Source organism: Rhodotorula graminis (assembly GCF_001329695.1).
Source record: "Rhodotorula graminis WP1 unplaced genomic scaffold RHOBAscaffold_2, whole genome shotgun sequence".
Lineage (NCBI taxonomy): Eukaryota > Fungi > Basidiomycota > Microbotryomycetes > Sporidiobolales > Sporidiobolaceae > Rhodotorula > Rhodotorula graminis.
The window spans coordinates 528320-549124 of NW_017264929.1; the positions used below are offsets into that span (position 1 = coordinate 528320).

At 68.9% G+C, this 20805-nt stretch overlaps 10 protein-coding genes across 10 annotated transcripts; 5 read left to right on the forward strand and 5 right to left on the reverse strand.

Annotated features, from left to right (window-relative positions):
• Nucleotides 1-96: 96 nt before the first annotated feature.
• RHOBADRAFT_51310 (uncharacterized protein) lies at nt 97-3241 on the reverse strand (the record flags this gene model as incomplete). Its single annotated transcript, XM_018415771.1, has 2 exons — nt 97-3147; nt 3215-3241. 2 exons carry the CDS (start codon nt 3239-3241, stop codon nt 97-99), a joined length of 3078 nt encoding a protein of 1025 aa, XP_018273509.1.
• Nucleotides 3242-3548: 307 nt separating this feature from the next.
• On the forward strand, nt 3549-5443 carry RHOBADRAFT_51311 (uncharacterized protein; the record flags this gene model as incomplete). The annotated part of the gene is made up of 4 exons (XM_018415772.1): nt 3549-3555; nt 3774-4669; nt 4778-5060; nt 5166-5443. 4 exons carry the CDS (start codon nt 3549-3551, stop codon nt 5417-5419), a joined length of 1440 nt encoding a protein of 479 aa, XP_018273510.1. The 3' UTR covers nt 5420-5443.
• Nucleotides 5444-5722: 279 nt separating this feature from the next.
• Nucleotides 5723-7011, forward strand: RHOBADRAFT_51312 (uncharacterized protein). The gene is made up of 5 exons (XM_018415773.1): nt 5723-5903; nt 5989-6111; nt 6217-6438; nt 6538-6747; nt 6818-7011. Exons 1-4 carry the CDS (start codon nt 5727-5729, stop codon nt 6652-6654), a joined length of 639 nt encoding a protein of 212 aa, XP_018273511.1. The 5' UTR covers nt 5723-5726; the 3' UTR covers nt 6655-6747; nt 6818-7011.
• A 513-nt stretch (nt 7012-7524) lies between these two features.
• RHOBADRAFT_51313 (uncharacterized protein) lies at nt 7525-9494 on the forward strand (the record flags this gene model as incomplete). Its single annotated transcript, XM_018415774.1, has 6 exons — nt 7525-8022; nt 8150-8606; nt 8683-8771; nt 8839-8983; nt 9074-9102; nt 9173-9494. The coding sequence occupies 6 exons, from the start codon at nt 7525-7527 to the stop codon at nt 9308-9310; spliced, it is 1356 nt and encodes a 451-aa protein (XP_018273512.1). The 3' UTR covers nt 9311-9494.
• Nucleotides 9495-9624: 130 nt separating this feature from the next.
• RHOBADRAFT_64494 (uncharacterized protein) lies at nt 9625-10921 on the reverse strand. Its single transcript, XM_018418496.1, has 6 exons — nt 10851-10921; nt 10664-10782; nt 10524-10580; nt 10386-10440; nt 9953-10156; nt 9625-9827 (listed from the first exon to the last, which is right to left on the reverse strand). Exons 1-6 carry the CDS (start codon nt 10873-10875, stop codon nt 9658-9660), a joined length of 630 nt encoding a protein of 209 aa, XP_018273513.1. The 5' UTR covers nt 10876-10921; the 3' UTR covers nt 9625-9657.
• A 191-nt stretch (nt 10922-11112) lies between these two features.
• RHOBADRAFT_51315 (uncharacterized protein) lies at nt 11113-12451 on the reverse strand (the record flags this gene model as incomplete). The annotated part of the gene is made up of 3 exons (XM_018415775.1): nt 11113-11420; nt 11489-11632; nt 11699-12451. Coding segments are annotated over 3 exons (1205 nt in total), but the record flags the coding sequence as incomplete, so codon positions are not given.
• A 502-nt stretch (nt 12452-12953) lies between these two features.
• On the forward strand, nt 12954-13609 carry RHOBADRAFT_65990 (uncharacterized protein). Its single transcript, XM_018418842.1, has one exon. The coding sequence runs from the start codon at nt 12975-12977 to the stop codon at nt 13572-13574; it is 600 nt and encodes a 199-aa protein (XP_018273515.1). The 5' UTR covers nt 12954-12974; the 3' UTR covers nt 13575-13609.
• Nucleotides 13610-13685: 76 nt separating this feature from the next.
• Nucleotides 13686-18137, reverse strand: RHOBADRAFT_41459 (uncharacterized protein; the record flags this gene model as incomplete). Its single annotated transcript, XM_018413888.1, has 8 exons — nt 13686-13939; nt 14002-14121; nt 14180-14320; nt 14408-14527; nt 14607-14615; nt 14680-14719; nt 15327-17740; nt 17816-18137. The coding sequence occupies 8 exons, from the start codon at nt 18135-18137 to the stop codon at nt 13686-13688; spliced, it is 3420 nt and encodes a 1139-aa protein (XP_018273516.1).
• A 298-nt stretch (nt 18138-18435) lies between these two features.
• RHOBADRAFT_51317 (uncharacterized protein) lies at nt 18436-19820 on the forward strand. The gene is made up of 4 exons (XM_018415776.1): nt 18436-18601; nt 18706-19031; nt 19128-19304; nt 19390-19820. The coding sequence occupies exons 1-4, from the start codon at nt 18458-18460 to the stop codon at nt 19772-19774; spliced, it is 1032 nt and encodes a 343-aa protein (XP_018273517.1). The 5' UTR covers nt 18436-18457; the 3' UTR covers nt 19775-19820.
• A 211-nt stretch (nt 19821-20031) lies between these two features.
• On the reverse strand, nt 20032-20688 carry RHOBADRAFT_41461 (uncharacterized protein; the record flags this gene model as incomplete). Its single annotated transcript, XM_018413889.1, has 4 exons — nt 20032-20046; nt 20119-20223; nt 20294-20489; nt 20612-20688. 4 exons carry the CDS (start codon nt 20686-20688, stop codon nt 20032-20034), a joined length of 393 nt encoding a protein of 130 aa, XP_018273518.1.
• Between the last annotated feature and the right edge of the window lie 117 nt (nt 20689-20805).

A 20805-nucleotide genomic window follows, 5' to 3' on the forward strand; every position in this document is an offset into this window, starting at 1 on the left:
TGAGCTCTCGCGAGTGACGTATCCAGAGACCGAGAGAAGAGGGTTGCACGGATAGTGACGACAAAAGAGCGAGCTACAGCACTCAAAGCGACCGCCTCACCAGCCCGCGAGCGTCTCGTCCTCGAACTCGCCCAGCTCGACCGACACGTCCGCCCTCGCCGTCGCTGCCGGCGTCGGGACACGCACGAGCTCGCCCCGGGCGCTGCGAGTCCACCCTGGAGGGAGCGCGAGCGACTCTTCATCGTCGTCGTCGTCGTCGTCGTCCTCGAGCTCATAGGCTGGCTCGTCGTGACGTCCGGCGCCCTCATCGGCGCCCGCCGCACGCGTCGCAGCCTCGCCCGACGACGCCGGGTAGCTCCAGTACGACTCCCACTGCGTCTCGTCGGCACCTGCGGCTCCTGGCCGGGCGCTCGGACCCTGCTCGCCGCCCTCGCCGACGCACGGAGCGCCCTCGCCCTCGACCGCACCAGGCACCGGCGCAGACGCCGCGCCGAACACGTCGCGAGCGCTCGTTGCGCCCGACTCGAGCGCGGGACCCGCCGTCGCCGGCGCTGCGGTCGGGGCCGGCCCGCCGGCGCCCGCCCACCGCTCGACGGCGAGGCGCAGCTTGCCCGGCGAGTAGCGCGGGAAGCGCTTGCGGATGGGCGTGCCGAGCGGACTGGGTGGGCCTGGGACGGCCGCGGCGGTCGGGGTCGAGCGGGCGGAGGAGGAGGTCGGTGCGGCGGTGGGACGCAGAGGGCGGAAGGAGGGAGGGGGAGGGACGACGAGGGTGCTGGTGGCAGTGGCGGTCGAGAGGAGGATAGTGCGGCGCAGGGAAGGCGAGAGGGCCGGCGCGTCGTCCTCGGGGTCCGAGTCGGGCACCTCGTCCTCCTCGACCTCGACCTCGAGCACCTCGTCCACCGCTTGTTCGACGCCGCCGGCATCGTGCGCCGCCGCTCCCGCTCGACCGACACCGCGCTCCCTCGCGAGATTGACCGCCTTCTGCCTCCTGAGCGCCTCCTCGAGCGCGCTCTCGGCCGCTCCCGCGCCTGCACCCGCCCCGAGCGGCACCTGCGAGTCCTCGACGAGCTCGCCCTCGTCGCCGCCAGTCGCGCACGCCTGCGACGCCGGCACGACGGCGAAAAAGTCGCCGAGGAGCGTCTGGCGCGGCGGGCCCGGGCTCGGGGGCCGTGCGCCGGCCCAGGCCGAGGCGAGAGAGGCCCAGGCCGGGTCGTGCGGCGTGTCGGGCGCGGTGAGGTGCGGCGCGACGCCGGCGTTGACGATGGCGGTCGGGGCAGGGCGAGCGGGCGAGGGAGACAGCGGGACGGCGAGAGGGCGCGGCGTCGGCAGCGGCGGGAGGTGGTCCGGGTCGCTCGAGAGGAACGTTCCTCCCGCAGCGGCGAGGCCGCCGACGGCGGGCGACGAGAGGGCGCCCGAGCCGGCGAGGTTGGGCGGGCGAGGGAGGCGCGGCAGGGTGCGGTAGTGCGGGATGGGCGGGAGCGGGAGCGGCTCGACGTCAAGGTGCTCGAGGTCGGCGTCGACGTCGAGCTGCGTCTGCGTCTCGTCGCACACGACCGTGAACGGCCTCGGTGCGGGTCGCTGGCGAGGCTCGCCGACCTTGTTCGGCGAGCGCACCTGCGTGTCCTCGACGAGGACGCGCGCTCGAGCCTGCGCCTCGACCTCGGCCTCGGCTTCGAGCTCTGCGGCGCGAGTCGACGGCGCACCGCGGCGCAGACGCTTGCGCGGGAGCGCAGGTGGCGGCATGAGGATGCCCGACGCGGTGCGGCCGAGCGACGAGCCGCCGCTGCCGCCGCTCGAGGTCGACGTCGACGAGTCGGCGTCGGGGCGCAAAGGAGGGCGAGCCGACGGCCGAGGCGGGCCGAGGAGCTCGTGCGCATTCGAGACAAGCGGCGACGAGCTCGGGACGACGGTGAGGTCCACGACCTCGTCGGGGCCGGCCAAGTCGCCCGGGCTCGGCGTCTCGTCGCGCTCGCCGGCGGGATCGTCGTCGTCGTCCTCCTCGCCGCGCTCGACGTCCATGCCGCTCACCTCGGCAAAGCCCGAGTCGTCGACGCCCGCCCTTGCGCCCGCACCGCCCTTGCTCGCCCCGCCGAGGCGCTGCACGAGCGCGTCGAGCTCGTCCTCGCGATCGTCGTCCGACACCGTGCCGTCCAGCTCGTCGGCGTCGGCGTCGTCGGACCCGCCGAGCGGGTCCGAGTCGGGGACGAGGACGCGCGGCGGGCGCTTGAGCGGCGGGACGAGCTGCGCCTGGAGGTCGCGCTTGGCGCTCGAGCCGGACGAGGCCGTCGACGGCTCGGGCTCGAGCTCGCTGTCGTCGTCGTCGACGGAGCGGGCGGCAACGGCGCTCGTGGTCGGCGAGGACGACGACGCGAGCGTGATGTGCTGCGGCGCGGCGTCGAGGTGCGCGTCGCGGCCCGTGCGCGGCTTGACGTCGGCCTCGCCATCGCCGGCGTCCATCTCGAGCGAGCGCTTGGTGCGCCGCACACGGTCGTCGTCGTCGCCCAGCTGCGTGCCAAACCCGGCGTGGACGTCCTCGTCGCACAGGTCGAGGCGGCCGAACCCGCCGCGGTCCTCGGTCCTGCGGCGCTTGCGGCGCGCGTCCTCGTCGAAGAGCTCGTCGTCGTCGGCTGCGAGTTCGGGACCGTCCCAGTCGATGGTCGGGCCGCGGCGAGGGTGGACAGGGTGGAGGATGGCGCGGCCGAGGTTGGTCGGGCGAGCGGCGGACGACGGGGTCGAGGACGAGGCGGACGACGAGCCGGGAAGGCGGGGCCTTGGCGCGCGGCCGAACATGGACGACAGCCAGCCGGGTTTTGGTGCGGGCTGAGCGGGCGAGTCGTCGCTGTCGGGGACGAGGGCGCGCCCTTTGGCCTTGGTGTTCGAGTCGCGGGACGAGGGCGGGGGCGAAGCGCGGCGGTTGCGCTTGTCGGCGAGCGGTGGGCGTTGCGGGGGTGCGAGGGACAGCTTGGACTGCGTGTGGGTCGGTCTCGGTGCGGCAGATGAGGAGGGGCGAGGGGTGACGAGGGGGACCGAGTCGACGGGGCGGAGGAGGCGCTGCCTGGGCTGCTGCGACTTGCGGGGTGCCGGGGCCGAGCGGGAGGGTGGTTGATTGCGCCTTGTCGAGGATGCAGGAGGTTCTGCGAGCTTGAACTGTGTGGGCGAGCGAGGGCGAGGTCAGTGGCGTGGACGAGGGGGCGAGGGGGAGGGGGGGACGCACGCCGAGTCCTGCGTTTGCCCAGTCCATGGCGGGTGGTCGAGTGCGAGGCTGTACAGCACAGGTACAGCGTGGCAAGGCGAGAGACGACGAGCGAGCCAAACACCTCTGGGAGCTGACCCGCGACCCGACGTGACCCTTCTCGTCCTCACCGCTCTAGAGCCACTTGGACTGGGCTAGCACCACTCGGCAGCCTCCTGCGACCCACTTGCACGCGCGCACCCCGTCCCACGACCCACCTTCGACCTCGCCCTCTTCCTCACCTCGCCTCGCCCTCGACTCCAACCACCTCGACTCGCGCCAACCTCGACCCGGCCTCCAGGCCCCCACCCGACTCATGCAGGGTCAGTCTGTTGTCCCTTCTGAGCCAGCCCCCTGTCCCCGCACGCCCTCGGGCACACCCCGCCGAGCTTCATCAGTCGCAGAGAACAAGGTTCCCTCACCTGTCCCCTCACCCGTCGAGAGCCATGCGCAGCACCCTCGACACGACGAGCAAGCCTGTCACTGCGCTCTGCAGCTCCGGCAGAACCCCCACTGACTCGCTCTCTCTCCCCCCGCACAGCCGCCGCTCCTCCGCCGCTCGCCTTCGAGCCCGTGCCGACCCTGTCCCTCATCGACTCGCTGTACCAGAGCCGCCAGACCCTCCTGTTCGACACGTTCGCCATCTTCAAGTCGCCCTCGCGCCCGCGCACCGGCACCATCTCGGAACAGCCCCACTCGCTCGAGCACATCGCCACCGCCAACCTCGCCATCGGACCCCACTCGTTCCCCGACACGCGCCTGTACCTGTGCGAGTGGGCCCAACCGGCAGCGACCGCACCGCCACCGCCACCGGCCCCGACCCTCAACCCGGCCGCCATCACGCCCGCCCTCATCGCCCGCCTCAACGCCGCGTCCCAGACCGACCCGGCCCTCGCCGCCATCCTCCAAAAGGCCGCGTCGGGCCAAGCCTCGCCTGAAGAGCTGAGCGGCCTCGCGCGCTACATCGACGACATGCGCCAAGAAGAGGCCGGCGCCCCTCCTCCTCCAGCACCCGCACCCGTACCCGCACCACCCGCCGACTCGTCCGCCGCACCCCTCCCGACCCACCCTTCCCTCGTCCTCGAGTTTCGCGAGCTGAGCGGCGGCGAGCAGTTCATCCTCCCCGCCCACTACATCTACTCGCCCCTCCACTCGCACGTCCCGCAGCCGCTCGGCGCGCAGGACGTCCTCCTCTCCTTCTTCGTCTTCCCCTCGGAGCGCGCCTCGACGCCGTCCATGTTCAAGCGTGGCCGGCCCCGCTCGGCGCCGCAGGGTCAAGGACTCGACGGCGCCGCCGCCGGCCTCGACCAGGACGCGCCCGTGCCCGTCGACATGATCGTCCAGGGCTGCGGCGAGTACGCGCGCGAGTGCATGTTTCGCGCGGCGCGCAACGGTCGCAAGAAGGACGAGCAGGTCGAGATGTGGTGGCGCCAGATGGTGCGTCCCCTCGCCCTTTTCTCTCGGTCTCTCTCTCTCTCTCTCTCGAGGTGCCTCGAGCTGACCCTCGTTTCGCCTCCCCCCTCTTCCTCCCCCTGCCCGTCACAGATCAGCTCGGTGCCCTCTCGCACCCACGTCCTCTTTGTCCCGCCGCCGCGCCCTTCGGCCCGCGACGCGACCCCGCCCGACGGCGCGCTCGACTCGACGGCGGCGGCGCACGGGCACCCGGCGTCGTCGGCGCTCAGTCGAACGGCGAGCCAGCTTGCGGTCGGTGGCGCGGCGACGCCCGGGTCGGCGAGCGGCGGTGCGGCGGGGCAGAAGAGGGGAGGGACGCCCAAGGAGGGACCGGGTGGGGGCAAGAAGGCCAAGCTGGGTGGAGGAGGCAAGAAAGGTGCGTCTGCGGCTTCTCCTCTTCGTCTGCTCCCTCGTCGTCGGTCGCAGGCGGCGGCGTCGAACGCAGCCTCGAGCCTCACTGACCCTCGTCGTCTGCCTGCAGGTCCTCGAGCCTCGAACGCCCGGTCCGTCTCGAACCTTGCCGGCTCGCCAACCGCCTCGCCCGGGCCCTCGTCGCTCGCCGGCTCGCCTGGCCCCCTGGGCCTCGACGACGACCCGGCGCTCGTGAGCGTCGTGAGCAGCGGTGCGGGCGGGAGGAGGCCGACGCGGCGGGCGGCGGCGTCGAGGAAGGGCAGGAAGACGTACAACGAGGACAGCGGCGACGACGACTTTGGGGTCAAGGAGGAGCGAGGGTGAGCGGCTTGCAGTGCACCCGCCTTTCCTCGACGAGCTGCGCGTCGCTCTGCCGTCGAGAACGAGCCTGAGAGCGCGAGATCCGGCAGTCCGCCTCTGCTTCTGCAAGAGGCTCGAGCTTGCGACGCTCGCAGCGTCCCTCGTGAGCACGAGAGCGAGGCGACGCCCTCATAGGCGTGCGCTCGGCTCGCTTCTCTGCGAACGGGCCTAGACTTGTCCGACGTCGGAGGAGTCTACGCCGCGGCCGCCGCGGCCCGTCGCAGTTCGAGCCGCTCGCTCGTCGCTCGCGTCCTCGTCCTCGCTCGTCGCCATGGAGACGTACCCGCTGCCGCACCACCAGGCGACAGTGCACCTCGCCCTGTTCCACCCAATCCACAACGCGGCCGCGCTGCGCTCTCGCCTCGTCTCGGCGTCAACCCTCGCTCAAGATGAAGCCGGCAACCGCGAGCGCGCCGCTGTCGACTTTGCGTTCGTTGATGCCCGCATGGTGCGCTCCCTGCTCCCTCTCTCTCTGTCGTCCCTCCCGCCCCGCCTGAGCGAGCGCGCTGACCCCTCGTCCACGCCGACCGCAGATCACCTCGAGGCTGCACTTGCTCACGGCGGTGCAGCAGGCGCTCCTCGCCCAGGCCGACGGCGCGCTCAAGACCAAGACGCTTCATTCCGAGGTCCTGTGGATGCTCGAGCCGGGAACGAACGTGAGCTGGCCCCCTTTCTCCTCCTCAGCTCCCTCCTCGACCCTGGCCCTCGAAGCTCTCTTGCGAGTTCAGGAAGCTGACTTGCGCTCCTGCCACCCGACACAGATCACCGACTCGCTCAAGCATTTTGGTCTCTCGCCCTCGACCGCGTCGCTCGTCCTCGTCCACATCGCGCCGTCAACGGGTCAGGCGACGGCCAAGAGCGAGCGCACGGCGGCCGAGGACGTCCTGCGGCGCATGGCGGCAGCCGTCGAGGGCGAGGTCGTGTCGCTCGAGGCGCTCGGACGGTCAGAGGGCGGCACTCTCGACGAGAAGGCCGTTCGCAAGGTCCGTCCTCGCGCTCTTTCTTCTCTCTCTCCCCCTGTGCTCTCTCTCTGCACCTGCGCATGCCCTGACTTTCGGTATCGTGCACCCCTGCTCGTGCAGGTGTACAAGCTCAACCAGGACACGGCGCTCAAGGGCCTGCAGGCGGGCTCGGACGACGCGAGGGCGACGCTCGACCGCCTCGTCACGTCGTCCGTCGCGCTCAAGGTCGCCATGTGAGGCGTGCGCCGTCCATCATGACCGCAGAACGGCGTCGCACGCTGTGAGCGACGGCATCAATGCGTGCCGGACGACGCGAGCGAGGTCAATGAGGTGCGCCGGCTCAATTCCTCTTCGTCGTCGACGTCGCGCTCGTCAGTCCTGACCACCACCTTTCTCGCAGGCCCTCGCCTTGACCGTCTATCCTTCTTCGCGCCCATCGACCCGACGATCGAGCGTGTGATGGACGACGACCGGCTCGAGCAGCCTCGCGGTCGTCTTCTTCCCGCCGACGCTCGCCAGCACGACCCTCTCGAGACTCGGCAGCGCAGGCGCGCCGTAGAGCATCTCGACCTGTATCTCTTTGTTTTTCTGCGGGTCGACCGAGAGCGATGCGCTGGCGAGAGGAATTCAGCTCGAGCGAGAAACCCTTTCGAGACGTGGCCTGAGCGGGCTCGCCTCTTGTGCCTCCTTCGCGAGCTAGTTCTCGCTCAGAAGCAGATACAGAGCAGCAGAGAGCAAGCTGCGTTCAGTGGCCGCTCGCGAAACTTCTGCAGGCGACCAATCCCCGCCTCGCGGCAGCTCGCCAGCTTGCTCTCCTCCCTCTCGCTCGCTCGCTCCACCCGCCTCTCGACGACGCACACTGCGGTCCGCTCGCGCTCATCGCCGCCGGCACCGACCCGCTGCTGCGGGCTCGGGAGAAGCCCGGCAGCTTCTGTCCGCGTCCTCCCCGCGTCGCCGACGCTAGCGACGCGTCGAGCCCGCAAGCGCGAAAGAGGGTCCTCCAACCTCTCGCAAACAACGCTGCGGCTGCTGCCGTCGCTTGGCTGCGCTCTCTTCCCTTCTCTGTGTCCGTATCCGTGTCTTTGTCCCCACGAGCGAGCCGTCTCGATGCTCCTCCCCACCTGCGCCCTCGGCGCCCTCGTCGCTCTTTCAACCTCCGCCCTCGCCTCTTCCTCGGCCTCGTCCGGCCCCGACGCAGCCGCCGGCCCAGCTCGCCTCGACGAGCGCGTCCCGTACTCGCGCCAGGACGGCGTGCGCATCGCGCTGTCGAAGCGCACGAACCGGCGCGTCGCCTGGGCCGGCCTGCGCCTCACGCTCGAGAACGGCGTAGTCGACTTCGACAACCTGCAGAACGCCGTCGCGCGCACCCAGGACAAGTACTCCGCCGGCGCGTCGCGGTACCACTGGCGCACGGGCAAGCGCCTGCCCGGCTTCTCGCTCGAGGCGTACGAGAAGTGGGCCAAGTTCGCGCTCGCCCGCCCCGAGGTCGTCGAGAAGGTCCTCCAGCTCCACAAGCGCCAGCGCAACCCGCTCACCAACTACCTCGACGGCAACCTGTGGGCCGGCACCATCTCGATCGGCACGCCGCCGCAGGACTTTACGATTGTGCGTCGAAGCTTTCTCTTCTTCCCTCTCCCTCCTCCTCCTCTCTGTGCCGCCCCCTCTTTCTCTTCATCACCCTCGTCTCGTCGACGAACTCCGTGTGACCCGGACTGACTCGCGGCGCCTGCAGGACTTTGACACGGGCTCGTCCGACCTGTGGGTGCCGGGCAAGGGCGTCTCGGGCTTCACGACGTTCGACGCGAGCCAGTCGTCGACCGCCGAGAACTCGACCGACTCGTTCCAGATCTCGTACGGCGACGGCTCGACCGTGTCGGGCCCCGTCTACACCGACACGGTCACGGTCGCAGGCCTGAGCGCGTCCTCCCAGCACTTCAGCGCTGTGGACGACATGGGCACCGACTTTGGCGACACGCCGGTTGATGGTATCCTCGGCCTTGGCTTCGAGACGATCTCGAACCTCGGCGAGCGTCCGTTCTTCAAGACGCTGTGGGAGGAGGGCCACGTGTCGCAGAACCTGTTCTCGTTCGTCCTGGGCGACACCGACGAGGGCGAGCTGTACCTCGGCGGCCTCGACGACGCCAAGTACTCGGGCGAGCTCACGTACACGCCCGTCACGCAAGCCGGATGTGCGTCTCGCCGTTCCCCTCTCGCTCCTTCTCTTCTCGCAGCGCCGACCTGACTCGCATCGTCTTGCGCCCGCAGACTGGCAGGTCGAGGGTGCAGCAAGCGCCAACGGGATCAAGCTTGCGCCCGAGCAGATGATCATCGACACTGGCACGACGCTCGTCCTCGTGCGTCCCTCGTTCCTTCGCTCTTTCTCCCCCTCGCGACGCTCACGACGCTCTCGTTCGCCCGCAGGGTCCTCCTACCTCGGTCGCCAAGTTCTTCAGGCGGGTGCGCGGCGCCAGGCCGTTCCAGAACGGCTACTGGAGCTACCCTTGCTCGTTGCCGTTCAAGGCCGCGTTCGAGTTCGGCGGCGTCTCGTACGAGATCCCGAGCAAGTGTGCGTCGAGCTCTCTCTCTTCATGACGATCGTTATTCGCGCGAGGCGAGAGGCCACGCGCTCACGTCAACCTCGCTCGGACCCTCGCAGACCTCAACCTCGGCCTCACAGAGCTCGGCGTGCGTCCTGCTCCTCTGCTCTCTCTCTCTCTCTCGCGCCTGCAGCACTCACAGTTCTCTCGAGACGCAGAGCTCGAGGTGCGTCGCGTCGATCGTCGGTCAGGACGTCGGCGTCGAGGCGTGGATCGTCGGCGACAGCTTCCTGCGCAACGTCTACACGGTCTTCAACGCCGGCGAGAGCTCGGTCGGGTTCGCCAACCTCGCCTAGAGCGACCCTCGCCCCTCTCCCTCTCTATCGTTACCCCCTTTCGCTCCTTCCCTCGTCGCCGACCCGCTGGTTCGGGCACGGACCTCTCCTTTTCGTCGCTCCTTCCCCATCCTCGCACGGACACGTCCTCCGACCGAGCGTAGAAGCAGTCGCTCGCTGTCTATAGAGACTATGACTCTCTCTCTCTGTACGGTCCGGCGAGCTCGAGAGTGCGAGGAACGAGAGTGACTGATGTTGCAAGTGCGAGAAAAGAACGAAAGGGAGGGACGACGGGCCGCCTCGACAAGGCAGTGTCTGTTCTATGTGCGAGGGACGGTCGGGGTATATAGCGCAGGGAGGAGGGTGCTTCACTCCATGGCCTCGGCAGCTGCGAGAGACGTCTCGAGCTCCATCGTGTTGCCGCCGGGAGGAATGCCGCCTCGAGCGGCGCCGGCGGCCAGGAAGGCGTTCCAACCGATGCTCACCATGTTTGCGAACGGTGGTCGGCCGTAGACGGGGATGACGCTCAGGTTGATGACTGGCGAACGACGACGACGAGGAGAGGCAGGCAGGAGAGCGAGAGAGCGGACAAAAAGGAAGGTCAGGCCCGAGCGCGAATGACGACGACGACGACGACGAGAGGGGCAGGAGAGCGGGACGCACGGTTGACCGGGCCCCACACGGCCCACTGCTTCTGTACCGTCGGCAGTAGGCGCTCTTCGAGCCGCTCGTAGATGCCCTGGGGCGCGTCGGGGACGGCGGGCGTGCGCAGCGGTCGGCCCTCGAACGCGCCCTGCGACGTGTAGAAGAGGCAGGTGGCGAACGGCGAGAAGAAGGACAGGTCGATCGCTGTTCGGGCGAGGACGGCTGCGAGGAAAGAGGAGCTCGAGTCAGTATGGCGCGAGCAAAAGAGGTCCAGGCGGTGCTGCGGCAGGCTGCTCCCGGACGTCCCAGTCGCCCGCCCTGGCCGCCACCTTCTCCCTGACCGGACTCGGGTCGCTGCCCATGCCGCCTCGCTCTTTTTCACCTCGCGACGCGCCCTGACGAGTTGACCGCGGACCTCGAGGAGGGAAGGGAAGGCGCGGCTGCGACTCACTCTTGACGCGGCCCTGGAGGTTGATGCGGTTCAGGACGAGAGTGTGCCACCGGTTCTGCGTGCAGGAGTAGAGAATCAGGTCAGCTCGGCGAGTCAGGACACGGGGCGGGCGAAGGGGGGAAGAGAGCGAGGACGCACCGAGATGGGCGCCCAGACGAGGCCACCGTAGATACACATGCGGCGCGTGCGGTACCACTGTTGTCGTGTGCCCAGTCCAAGTCAGCTTGACAGGCTCAGTGCACGGCGGGGCGCGAGCGAGAGAGAGTGAGTGGGCGCACCTCGACCTCGCTCAACCGCTTGTCCTCGAACTGCGTCTGGTAGATCAGGTCGCCGACTGACGCCGTGACAGCACTCGTGCCCATCTGCGTCGCCAGCGTGTACCTCTGCAGCAGCCGCACTGCACGGGCAAGAGGTCAGCTCTTCCCTGCCGCGTCGACCGGGGGAGAGGGAGGACGAGGGACGCACGGTACCCGCGGAACACGAACGACATGGCTGGCGAGATAGGGCGAGAGCAGGAGGGCGCGAGCGTGGCGTGCGGGAGCCTGTCGAGCCGAGTAGAGGACGCGCTTGGGTGCAGCTGGTTGTTGGGCTGAGAGGCGAGCGCGAGGAGCGAGGGCGAGATTGACTGATGGCGAAATCTCGACCTGGGCCGTTTGCGGCACGCCGAACGAGATCGCGCCAAAAGTCCGGTGGGGCACCGCCTCTCTTTCGCTCGCTCGCACACAGATATCTCGACGCGGCCGGCACAGAGTTGCACCCGCTCGCCCTGCTCCGACTCTACCGCTTGGTCCACTTGGTCTCGTCGACGCCGAGCAGCGCCCGCTCGAGCGCGTCCCAGTCCTTGCACCACGCGCCCTTGTCGCTGAACGGCTCGGGCGCACGCTTGACGGCGAGCGAGTAGCTCGCGCGGTCGCCCTCGATGACGAACGGCGAGTGCGACAGGCGCTTGTTGTTCCAGGGCGTCGGCTGCGCCTTGACGGGCGACGAGGGCGCGATGAACTTGTCGCGCAGGGGGCCGAGGAGGGTCGCGATGCGCTGTCGGGGTCAAAACGAGGGTCAGTCGGGCTCGAGCGCATGGAGAGAAGGGAGACAGAGGGACGCACACCGGGTCGCTTGCTCTTGGGCGCCTGCATGAGCGGGTGATAGGGCTTGGCCGACGCCGAGATGGGGCCAAGGAGGCGGATGCGCGAGAGCGGGACGGCTCGCGGCTTTTGGCCGAGCTTGCGCAGGAGCGGGCTCAACGGGTTCTGCAGGAGAGAGATAGACCTGTCAGGTGGGATAAAAGAGGGAGAGAGAAAGGAGGCGGGGCGCACCTCGAGGACGATGAGCGAGTCGCGAGGGAACGGCAAAGGCGAGTGGAGCGACGACGCCGTGCGGTGCAGCGTCATCTTGCTGATGAGCCGAGTCGGCGCGAGCGAGCCCCAGACGGCAATGCCGACGCCGACGCTCGCGGCACCGCCGGCGAGCGTGTACCGCTTCCAGGCGGGCGTGACCTCGTAGGTGCCCGTCTCCTCGTCGTACTGCTCGACGCCGACCCGCGCAAAGTCGGCGCACGCGAGGCAGAAGACCGACATGACGAACGAGACCGACAGCATGAGCGGCACGTTGAACGGCGGCGTGGCCGTGTAGACGAGCTCGCCCTCGCCCTCGACGACGGGCTCCTGCTCGGCGCGGCTGCTCGACGACGACGCTGATGATGCCGACGGCCCACCGCCTCCTCCGACGTCGGTGCCGGCAAGGTTCTCGCGGTCGCGGCCGCCAACCTGCTGGCGCACCTCGTGCTGGACGTCGAGCATCTCGCGCTCGATGACCTCGGGCGTGATCTCGCCGACCTTGTCCTCGACGGGCTCGCCCTCGAAGAGCCCGCCGCTCGCTGCGCCGGACCGTGCGGCGTCGGTGCCTGCTTGGCCGGGGCTCGTGGTGGCTTGAGCGGCGGGCGGGGTCCACTTGACGCGGCGGTCCTTGGACGCTCGAGACGAGAGGCGGGAGCAGGTCGAGAAGGCGCGGGCGGGAGGGGCGGCGAGCTGGCGGTAGCTGCAGAGCACGAGGGTCGGGGCTCGCTGCATCCTGGCTGATCGGAGCGAGAGCGAGGTCGTGGTCGAGGCGAACCCGAGCGAACGAGAGATGAGAATCGGGTCGACCTCTCTCCACCGCTCTCGCCAGCGCAGAGCAGCGCTGCAAGTCCGCCAGCACGCCCAAACAGAGCTCTGCGTCCCGCCTGAGCAGCTTCCGCATCGCCCCGCCGCCTCCTCGCCACCTCGACCTCCCTTCACTCGACGACCGACCGACGACCACGACCAGGGAGACCACGACGGCGCCATGTTCCGTCAACTGTGGCTCTACACGCTCCAGCACACCCAATTCGTCGTGACGACCCTCACGGCCTACTTCATCTTGCGCATCCGCACCGCCCACTCGCTCTACTTTGGCGCCGGCACCCTCGTCGCCGCCTTTTCAGGTCCGCGGCCTCCCTCTTTGCCTCTCAAAGAGCGCACCTGACCCTCCTCTGACCCTACAGCAAAATCCCTTAAGCGCTGCATCAAGCAGCCCCGTCCCGTCGGCGCCAAGAAGTTCGACAAGACGTACGGCATGCCCTCGACCCACTCGTCCTCGATCGCCTTCTTCGGCACCTACCTGTCCCTGTCGTCCCTCATCCTCCCGCTCCACCCCCGCGTCACCTCGCTCCTCCCGGGCTGGGACCGGTTCGCGACCGTCGCCGAGACGACCCTCGGCGGGCCCGGTGCCGCCCAGGTCTCGTTCTGGCGGTACGCCGCCGGCGCGTGGGGCCAGCGCGTGACGCGTGTCGCGCTCGCCGGCCTGTTTCTCGCCGGTACGGCGAGCGTGTGCTGGAGCCGCGTTCGGCTCGGGCACCACACGCGCGCTCAGGTCGTCGCCGGCGCGAGCCTCGGGTCGCTCATCGCGCTCGGGTGGATGAGCCTGTGGCTCGGCCTCGAAGGGTGGAGCACGCTCGTTGGGCGCGACTTGAACCGGGCGCTCGTCGGCGTGACAGGGAGGAACGCGCCCGAGTGGCTCGTGCGCGGGATCAAGGAGCCGGCGGTCGTGTGGGAGCGGGCGGGCGAGGACGCGGCGTGGCTCGTCCTCGAAGCGTGGAAGACGCGGAGGTGGGACATACTGCGTGAGCTGCAGTCGTTCCCTCTGACGGGCAGGCGGGCGGGCGGCGAGCTGTAGCAGACTTGCTCGGCAACTTTCCTTTTTCTACTCGCACTCTCTCTCTCTCGTTCCTTAGAGCATCTGACGAGAGGACAGGATACGTCTGTCATGCACAACCGAGCTCGTGCGCTACGACGACGACGACGCAGAGATCGAGACGAGGAGGTGGTCGTCGACGGCGAGCTCTGGAGGAGGAGGAAACACGTCGTACTCCTCGAACGTCGTGACGAGGGCCGCCTTTCCCTGCTCGACGCTGCGCTGTCCTCCTTGACGGCTGGACCAACTCAGTCGGACCTGCACCGAGGGGCGACTGCCGTCTTCTCGCTGCCCGTCGGTGACTCGTTCCCACTTTGCGGCGAACCAGCCCGGGTTGCCGCGGTCGGCTGCGGTCGGCGAGGGTCAGTAACACGTCTCAGTTGCCAGATCGATGTCGTGAGGGACGCACGGTCAAACTTAGTCGTGTGCGGCTCAGCAAGCTGCACGTTCGACACGACGTTGGTCGTCGAGCGGGTCGACGGCGAGAGGTCGATGCGGATCAAGTCGCACAGGCGACTCGTCGGCTTGTCTGCGTCCGAGTAAAGAATCAGTGCTTGTGAGAGTCGACTACGAGGGAGGGGACGCACGGCCGGAAAGCGAGACGACCTTGAAGGTCCAAAAGTCGGTACCGAGGTCCGAGCCCCTCGCGCGCAGGACCTCGAGCAGACTCTGCAGCGCAGCGATCATGATCCTGATGGACTCGGGGTGGGTGACACCGGCGGCGACGACTGCAGGCGGGCAGATGACCGAGTCAGAGCGGCGGTAGAGACGGGCTCGTGCGCTTCTCGCGAGGCATCGAGAGGAAGGTGGCTCACGCTTGTCCGAGTTGCCGGTCGCCGAGCGCACCGTGATGGTCGACTGACAGGACACGGGGTGCTGCCTCGTGCGCAGGCTCATCTCGGCGGCGAGTTTGGCGCTGAGGGCCGCCGACTTGACTGCGTTCGGGAGCGAGAGCGTCGTGTCAGGACGCTCATTCTGGAGAACCCTTCAAGGATCACTCGCCTTGTAGCGCACCGTGGAAAGCTGCGGGAACGCACGGTCAGAGCGTCCAAGGGAGAGGCGCGAGAGAGGAGGAAGGAGGACGCACGCATGGTTCGAGGCGGGAGTTGAGAAGAGCAGGCGAGGCGCTCGCGCGGTAGAGGCGGCAGTCACGACGAGCAAGTAGCAGAGACTGGAGAAAGCGAGCGTTCGAGAGAGCAGCGGTGCGACAGGACGAGCCGACACGGCCGTCACCCCGACCTCGCTTCCGTCTCCGCGCTGACGCAGCTCGGCGACGATACCGAGAGCCGGGCCGGACGTTCAGCTGCGGAGAGACAGGAGACCCGAGCTGCGGAGAGGCGCGTACGCACAACGGGGAGGAGCCGTGCGAGAGGTCCGAGCAGGCGCGCAAGGTGCGCGAGAGGCTCGAGCGCACAAGAGCTGGGGCTCGAGAGCTCCGTAATCTGGCCCACGAGCGACAGTCTCTGTCGACGCCTGGCAAGCTTGCCCTGATACCTTGCTCTCTGCAGACACAGAGACAGAAGCATGCGAGCGAGAGGAGCGAAGAAGCTGAGCTCGAGGGCGACCTTCTCAAGTCGCTCCATACCGGTCGACGGTGGTAGGGCACGAAGCGAGGCAGAGAAAGCTCGCACTGATTGCTTTGACATATCACTGCGATGCACGGAGAAAGCTACAGCACACAGACAGCGCTCACTTGAGCGTCCCGACCAGCCTCGCGACCTCCTCCTCGCTCACCTCGAGCTCGTCGGCGACCCACGCCCTCGCCTTCTCTACCATGCCCTCCCACGCCTCCTTCTCCTCGCCGGCAACGCCCTGCTCGAGATACGCCAGGACCGCGAGCGTCACCCGCACGCGTTCGCTCGCGCGAGCCCGGACCTGCTCGGGGAGGGCGTCGAGACTCGGCGGGTTGAGCAGCGCCGCGAGCGCCGACGGACCGAACGAGCCGTCGAAGGCCTGCGCACGAGCTAGCTGCTCGAGTCGGTCTGCGGGCGCGGTGGAGGTGGCGCTTGATGGCGGCTCGAGAGCGCTTTGGTCGGCGGAAGGGTCGCAGGATGCTAGGGAGGAGAGTGGTGCGGCGGTGGAGGCGGTCGACGGCGAGTCGAGGCTCATATCGAGGGAGCGGGAGGGGGCGTCGGCGGCGGCGGCGGTGCCCGAGAGGGGCTGGCGGTGCTGGGCAGGTGCCGGCGGCGGAGGCGGAACGGGCGCGGCGAACGCCATCGCGGCTGCCGGCGCAGGAGCTGCGGCGAACGTCGCAAGGGGAGCCGCTCGCGAGCGCAGGATGGCACGAGAAGGCGGACCGCCCGGCGGACCGCCCGGCGCCGGCGCGGCCATCGCCATGAGCGGCATGGCGCCGCCGAGCATTCCTCCTGGGCTGCCGCCAAAGCGGGCCATGCCGCCGCCCTCGAGGACGTGCACGACGGCTTTGGGCACCTTGCCCCGCTTGACGTCCGCCTCGTCGACCGCGACGAACGACGTGTGGGTCGACGCGAGCGAGTACTCCTTGCCGAGACGAATGACGGCCGCCTTGAGCATGCGTGCCGCGAGATCGCCCTCGGTGCCCGGCGGCGACACGGCGCACGAGCCGTCCTCGAGCTCCTGGATGAGCTTGCGCGCGGCGAGCGCGTGCAGGAGCGGCGGCGAGTTGGGCGAGGCCGGCGTGCGGGCCTCGACGAGCGGGACGTCGAGCTCGAGCTGTTGGCCGGTCGCGAGCTCGCCGCGCAAGACGACCTTGTCGAGGAGGAGCGAGGCCGGCGAGACGATGCCGTAGGCGTGGAGGCGAGAGCCGGAGTACAGGCTGTGGAGGGTCGAGGGGGCGAGCTGGACGGGCGGAGGGGGAGGGAGGATGACGGGTTCGGCAGTCGGCGCCGACTGCGTGTTGCCGAGCTTGAGCGGGTCGACCGTCTCGTCGAAGAAGCTGAGCGACTGGACCTTGTCGGCGGCCGGGTCGTCGGGCACCTCGGACGGCTCAACGACCTCGAAGTCCTCGTCGTCGCTGCGGCTCGATGCGCTCTGTGCAGCAGCGACACGTGCGGCGGCCTCGGCGCCGGCGCCGATGTCGATACGGGCGTTCAGGATCGGCGGCGACCGTGCCGCGCGCAGGAGCCGCGACGCCTTGCCCGTGAAGCTCTCGCCATCGCTGACGTACTGCGCGACGCCGCGGCCGACGCGGGCGAGACCGTCGACCATGGCGGTCGAAGCCGACTCGCCGATGCCGAGCGAGAAGACGCGCAAGGGCGCGTCGGCCGACGAGGCGGACACGGCCGCCTTGACCGAGTCGAGGACGCCCTCGAGGTCCCAGACGTCGCCGTCGGTGAGGACGAACACGCTCGTCGGCCGCTTCTTGTCGCGCAGGTAGAAGACCGACTCGAGCGCCGCCCGGATCTCGGTGCCGCCCATGTCGGCGTCCATGGAGTCGACGAGCTTGGTCGCCTCGTCGAGCGTGCCCTGGTTGTACGCCCGGCTGCCCGAACGCCACAGGATGTCATGCGTCGAGCCGAACGAGACGATGTTGAACAGCGAGTCGCGGCTCGGGAGCGCCCGAAGGAGGACGACGAGCGCTTTGCGCGCGAGGCCGATCCTGCCGGCGCCGCCGGCCGGCGGACCCCAGCTGCCCATCGAGCCGCTGCGGTCGACGAGGAAGACGTACTCCTGGCCCTTGACCTCGGGCAGGTCGAACCGCGGGACGACCGTGAGCGAGATGGCGGTCGAGTTGCGCGACGGGTGGTGCTCGACGACGCAACGTGGGCGGTCGAGGCCGGCCGACGTGATCTCGAGGACAAAGTCGGACGACAGGGCGAGCTTGCTCGTCGACGTGACGTGGGCGTAGTTGCTGAACGGGAGGAGGTCGGCGCCCGGGAGCGAAAGGTCGGGGCCCAGCTCGGTCGACACGGCGTGCGACGGGCAGTTGACCTTGGCGATGGCGGCCATGCTCTCGATCTTGACGTCGACAGTGAAGAAGGCGCCGGTCGTTGACGCCGAGGGGGCGACGTGGCTCGTCGACGGCGGGTCGCCGTAGCGACAGCCGACATGGGTGGGCACGTGGAACCGGACCGAATCGTTCGACTCGCCCTCGGCGAGCTCTGTCACGTAGGTGAGCTCGACCGTGACGAGCTCGTCGGGCAGGATGTTGCCGACCGAGGTCGTGAAGGCTGCGAGGGGGAAGAGGGAGGAGGGGACAGTGAGCTCGGCGACCGCGGACGAGAGCGAGGCGAAAGTGGACGCACTGTCGGGTGACGCCTGCTCGGCCAGGCTCGACAGCTTGCCCTCCTTGATCGCGTCCTCGTACGTGATGCGGGCCTCGTCCTTCTCCTGCACGACGCCGACGACCCTGGACCCGTCGACCTTGACGAGCGCGAACGCGGTGACGGCGGCCCTTGCCGGTACGGGGAACTGGTAGCTGCAGTCTGCACGCAGGACGCCGTCGTTCTTGTACAGCTGGCGGACGACGACCTGGGCCGACACGTCGACGAGGGCGGCGTGGACGTCGACGTGGACAAGGGGGAGCGAGTGGGTGAGGTCGTCGACGAGACACACGAGGCCGTGCATGGTGCCGCGGTAGTGCTCGAGCTGCGCTCGTCGTGGCGAGGCTGATGGGAGAAGGACGAGGAGCGGGTCGAGAGGTGGGGCCGACGAGCACCGCCTGGCCCTCGCTCTGCTCGCCGTTCGCAGGCGCTGCCGCCGACAGGTTGCACGACAAGACTGCTGGCCTCGCTCGACGACCAAGAGCCGCGCCACGCGAGAGCGGTCCACCGATTCTGCCCACGGCCGCGACGGCCGACGCTCGGCCGACTTCCTCCTCCTCCTCCTCCTCCTCCTCCTCCTCTCGCTCGCGCTCTCAGCTCTGCACCTCCAGCTACCTCGAGGCCATGAGCACCAGCACCCTCACGACCGGCCTCGGCCAACGCCTCGTCTCGGCATCGACAGACGCCGCCGCTTTCACCGCCTTGCCCATTATCTCGCTCGCCCGCTTGAACGGCTCGCTCGACGACCGCAAAGCCCTCGCAGCCGAGGTGCGTCCCCTTCTCTCTCTCTCTTGCCTGACCAGGCCGAGCTGGCCCCGCCCGTCTCTCTCTTGCCTGCGCAAGCCGAGTTGACCTCGACCGTGCCCGCGCAGATCCAAGACGCCGCCGTCAACACGGGCTTCATGTACATCGCCGACCACGGCGTCGCGCAGGAGGTCATCGACGCCGCGTTTGACCAGGCCAAGCAGTTCTTCGCTCAGCCGACCGACAAGAAGATGCTCGTGCGCGACGCCGAGTCGTTCCGGGGCTTCGCGCCGCTCAAGGGCGAGAACGTCGACCCGGCCGCGCGAGGTGATATACATGAAGCGTGGGATATGGGCGACGACGCGCAGGTCATGAAGGAGGGCTCGAACCACGGCAACGTGTGGCCGCCAGCCGACGACCTCCCCGACTTCAAGCCGACGCTGCAGAAGACCTGGTGCGTCCCTCTCGCTCCTCTGCATCCTCCTCCTCCTCCTTCTCCTCCTTCGAGTCCCGCCTCGGGCGTTCAACTGACCCGCTCACCTGACAACAGGGACGAGATCATGGCGCTCGGCAAGCGCCTCTTCCCGCTGTTCGCCCTCGCCCTCGGCCTCGACGAGCACTACTTTGACGACAAGCTGCGGCGCCCAGGGCACACGATGCGGGTCCTGTACTACCCGCCGCAGTTCGGCGAGATCGACGCGAGGGAACTCGGGATCGGTGCGCACACGTGCGTCGACTGTCTCCTCGTCTCTCCCTCTCGTTCTCTCGTTGCCGACTGCAGATGAGGAACTGACTCGATCGCGCCTGACCAGGGACTACGAGTGCTTCACGCTCCTCCTCCAGCACGGCGACACCCAGGCGCTGCAGGTCCTCAACTCGGCCGGCGAGTGGGTCATCGCGCCTCCTGTCCCGGGCACGTTCGTCCTCAACATCGCCGACATGCTGCAGCGCATGTCGAACGGCCTGTTCCGCTCGACCGTCCACCGCGCCATCAACCGCAGCGGCGTGTCGCGCTACTCGCTCCCGTTCTTCTTCGGCCTCGACTACGACGCCGAGGTTGCCGTCATCCCGTCGTGCGTCACGCCGGACCGACCGGCGCTGTACGAGCCCGTCAAGGCGGGCGACTATGTCGAGCAGCGCCTCGCCGAGACATATATCAAGTCGGACCCGGCGCAGGAGGTCGAGGCGGCAGCGTAGCTGAGCAAGCCGGGCGCGCAACTGGTTCGACGAGCTTTGCATGACGAGCGTCGAGAGCGGCCGAGAGCGAGGAGAGACAAGAGAGAGAGAGGGAGGAAGAGAGAGAGAGAGAGGAAGAGAGAGAGCACCGCTCGGAGGCGAGCTTGCGAGGAAGCGAGCAGCGAGTGACGGACGGGCGGGCGACAGGCTGGACCAGACGAGGAATGACGGTATTGCAGAGCGCGACACGGGAGAACGAGTACGACAAAGGGAGGAGCTCAGCCAGGGCCGACCTGCAGAGGGCGCGAGAGAGTGAGCGAGGGCGCGGTGCGAGGGGAAGAAGGGACGTGAGGGCGAGGACGGACCTTGGGGATGTCGTAGTGCTCCGAGAGGTTCTCGAGCTTCTCGTTGAACTCAGCGACACGCTCCTTGTGCGACTTGACGGCCGCCTTTGCCGCCTTTTCGAGGAGCTGTTGCGTCGAGCGAGTCGTGAGCCGAGGGCCGACAGAGGAACGAGAGAGGGGCGGGAGAGGGACGCACCCGCTTGCGCTGAACTTCCTCGAAGCGACGCTGTGCCTCGGTCTTGCCCGAGGCGGCGACGCTCGTGCTGCCACCGCTGCCGCCGACGGCCGGACTCTGGCTGCGCTCCTGGCCGCTCCCACTCGCCGAGGCCGGCGCGTCGCGGTCCTCGTCGCGCGCCTTCTTGCTCGCGCTCGACTTCTTCTTCTTCTTCTTCCTGTATCGCAGGTGGGGAGGCACAGGGTCAGCACGTGTCGTGAGGCTGAGGCGGGCCGCCGAGGGTGATGAGGGAACGAGGTGGAACGGGGAGAGGGAGGACAGCAGCGAGAGGGGACGCACGACGGTTCGACTGCCCCTCCGGCACCCTTGAGCTTGAGAGATCCGCCTGGCTTGTGCTGGTAGTCGGAAGCCGGCATCCGCGGGAGGAGAGAGGCGAGCGACCGTCTCGCCTGCAGGCGACCGCAACTCGCTCCTCCCACACCGCTCGCGAGAAGCTGTGACAGGGCTGTGCCTGCTGTTCAAGTTCTCACAGT

What these genes read in the sequence shown, in the direction of transcription:
- RHOBADRAFT_51312 (XM_018415773.1), top strand. Translation starts at nt 5,727, where the DNA reads ATGGAGACGTACCCGCTGCCGCACCACCAGGCGACAGTGCACCTCGCC. An exon ending in TGCTCGAGCCGGGAACGAAC is followed by an intron (nt 6,112 to 6,216) that starts GTGAGCTGGCCC and finishes CACCCGACACAG; the next exon opens with ATCACCGACTCGCTCAAGCA. An exon ending in ACGAGAAGGCCGTTCGCAAG is followed by an intron (nt 6,439 to 6,537) that starts GTCCGTCCTCGC and finishes CTGCTCGTGCAG; the next exon opens with GTGTACAAGCTCAACCAGGA.
- RHOBADRAFT_65990 (XM_018418842.1), top strand. Translation starts at nt 12,975, where the DNA reads ATGCCCTCGACCCACTCGTCCTCGATCGCCTTCTTCGGCACCTACCTG.
- RHOBADRAFT_51317 (XM_018415776.1), top strand. Translation starts at nt 18,458, where the DNA reads ATGAGCACCAGCACCCTCACGACCGGCCTCGGCCAACGCCTCGTCTCG. An exon ending in GCAAAGCCCTCGCAGCCGAG is followed by an intron (nt 18,602 to 18,705) that starts GTGCGTCCCCTT and finishes GTGCCCGCGCAG; the next exon opens with ATCCAAGACGCCGCCGTCAA. An exon ending in CTCGGGATCGGTGCGCACAC is followed by an intron (nt 19,305 to 19,389) that starts GTGCGTCGACTG and finishes GCGCCTGACCAG; the next exon opens with GGACTACGAGTGCTTCACGC.
- RHOBADRAFT_64494 (XM_018418496.1), bottom strand. Translation starts at nt 10,875, where the DNA reads ATGTCGTTCGTGTTCCGCGGGTACC. An exon ending in AGCGGTTGAGCGAGGTCGAG is followed by an intron (nt 10,581 to 10,663) that starts GTGCGCCCACTC and finishes ACACGACAACAG; the next exon opens with TGGTACCGCACGCGCCGCAT. An exon ending in CCTCCAGGGCCGCGTCAAGA is followed by an intron (nt 10,157 to 10,385) that starts GTGAGTCGCAGC and finishes CTTTCCTCGCAG; the next exon opens with CCGTCCTCGCCCGAACAGCG.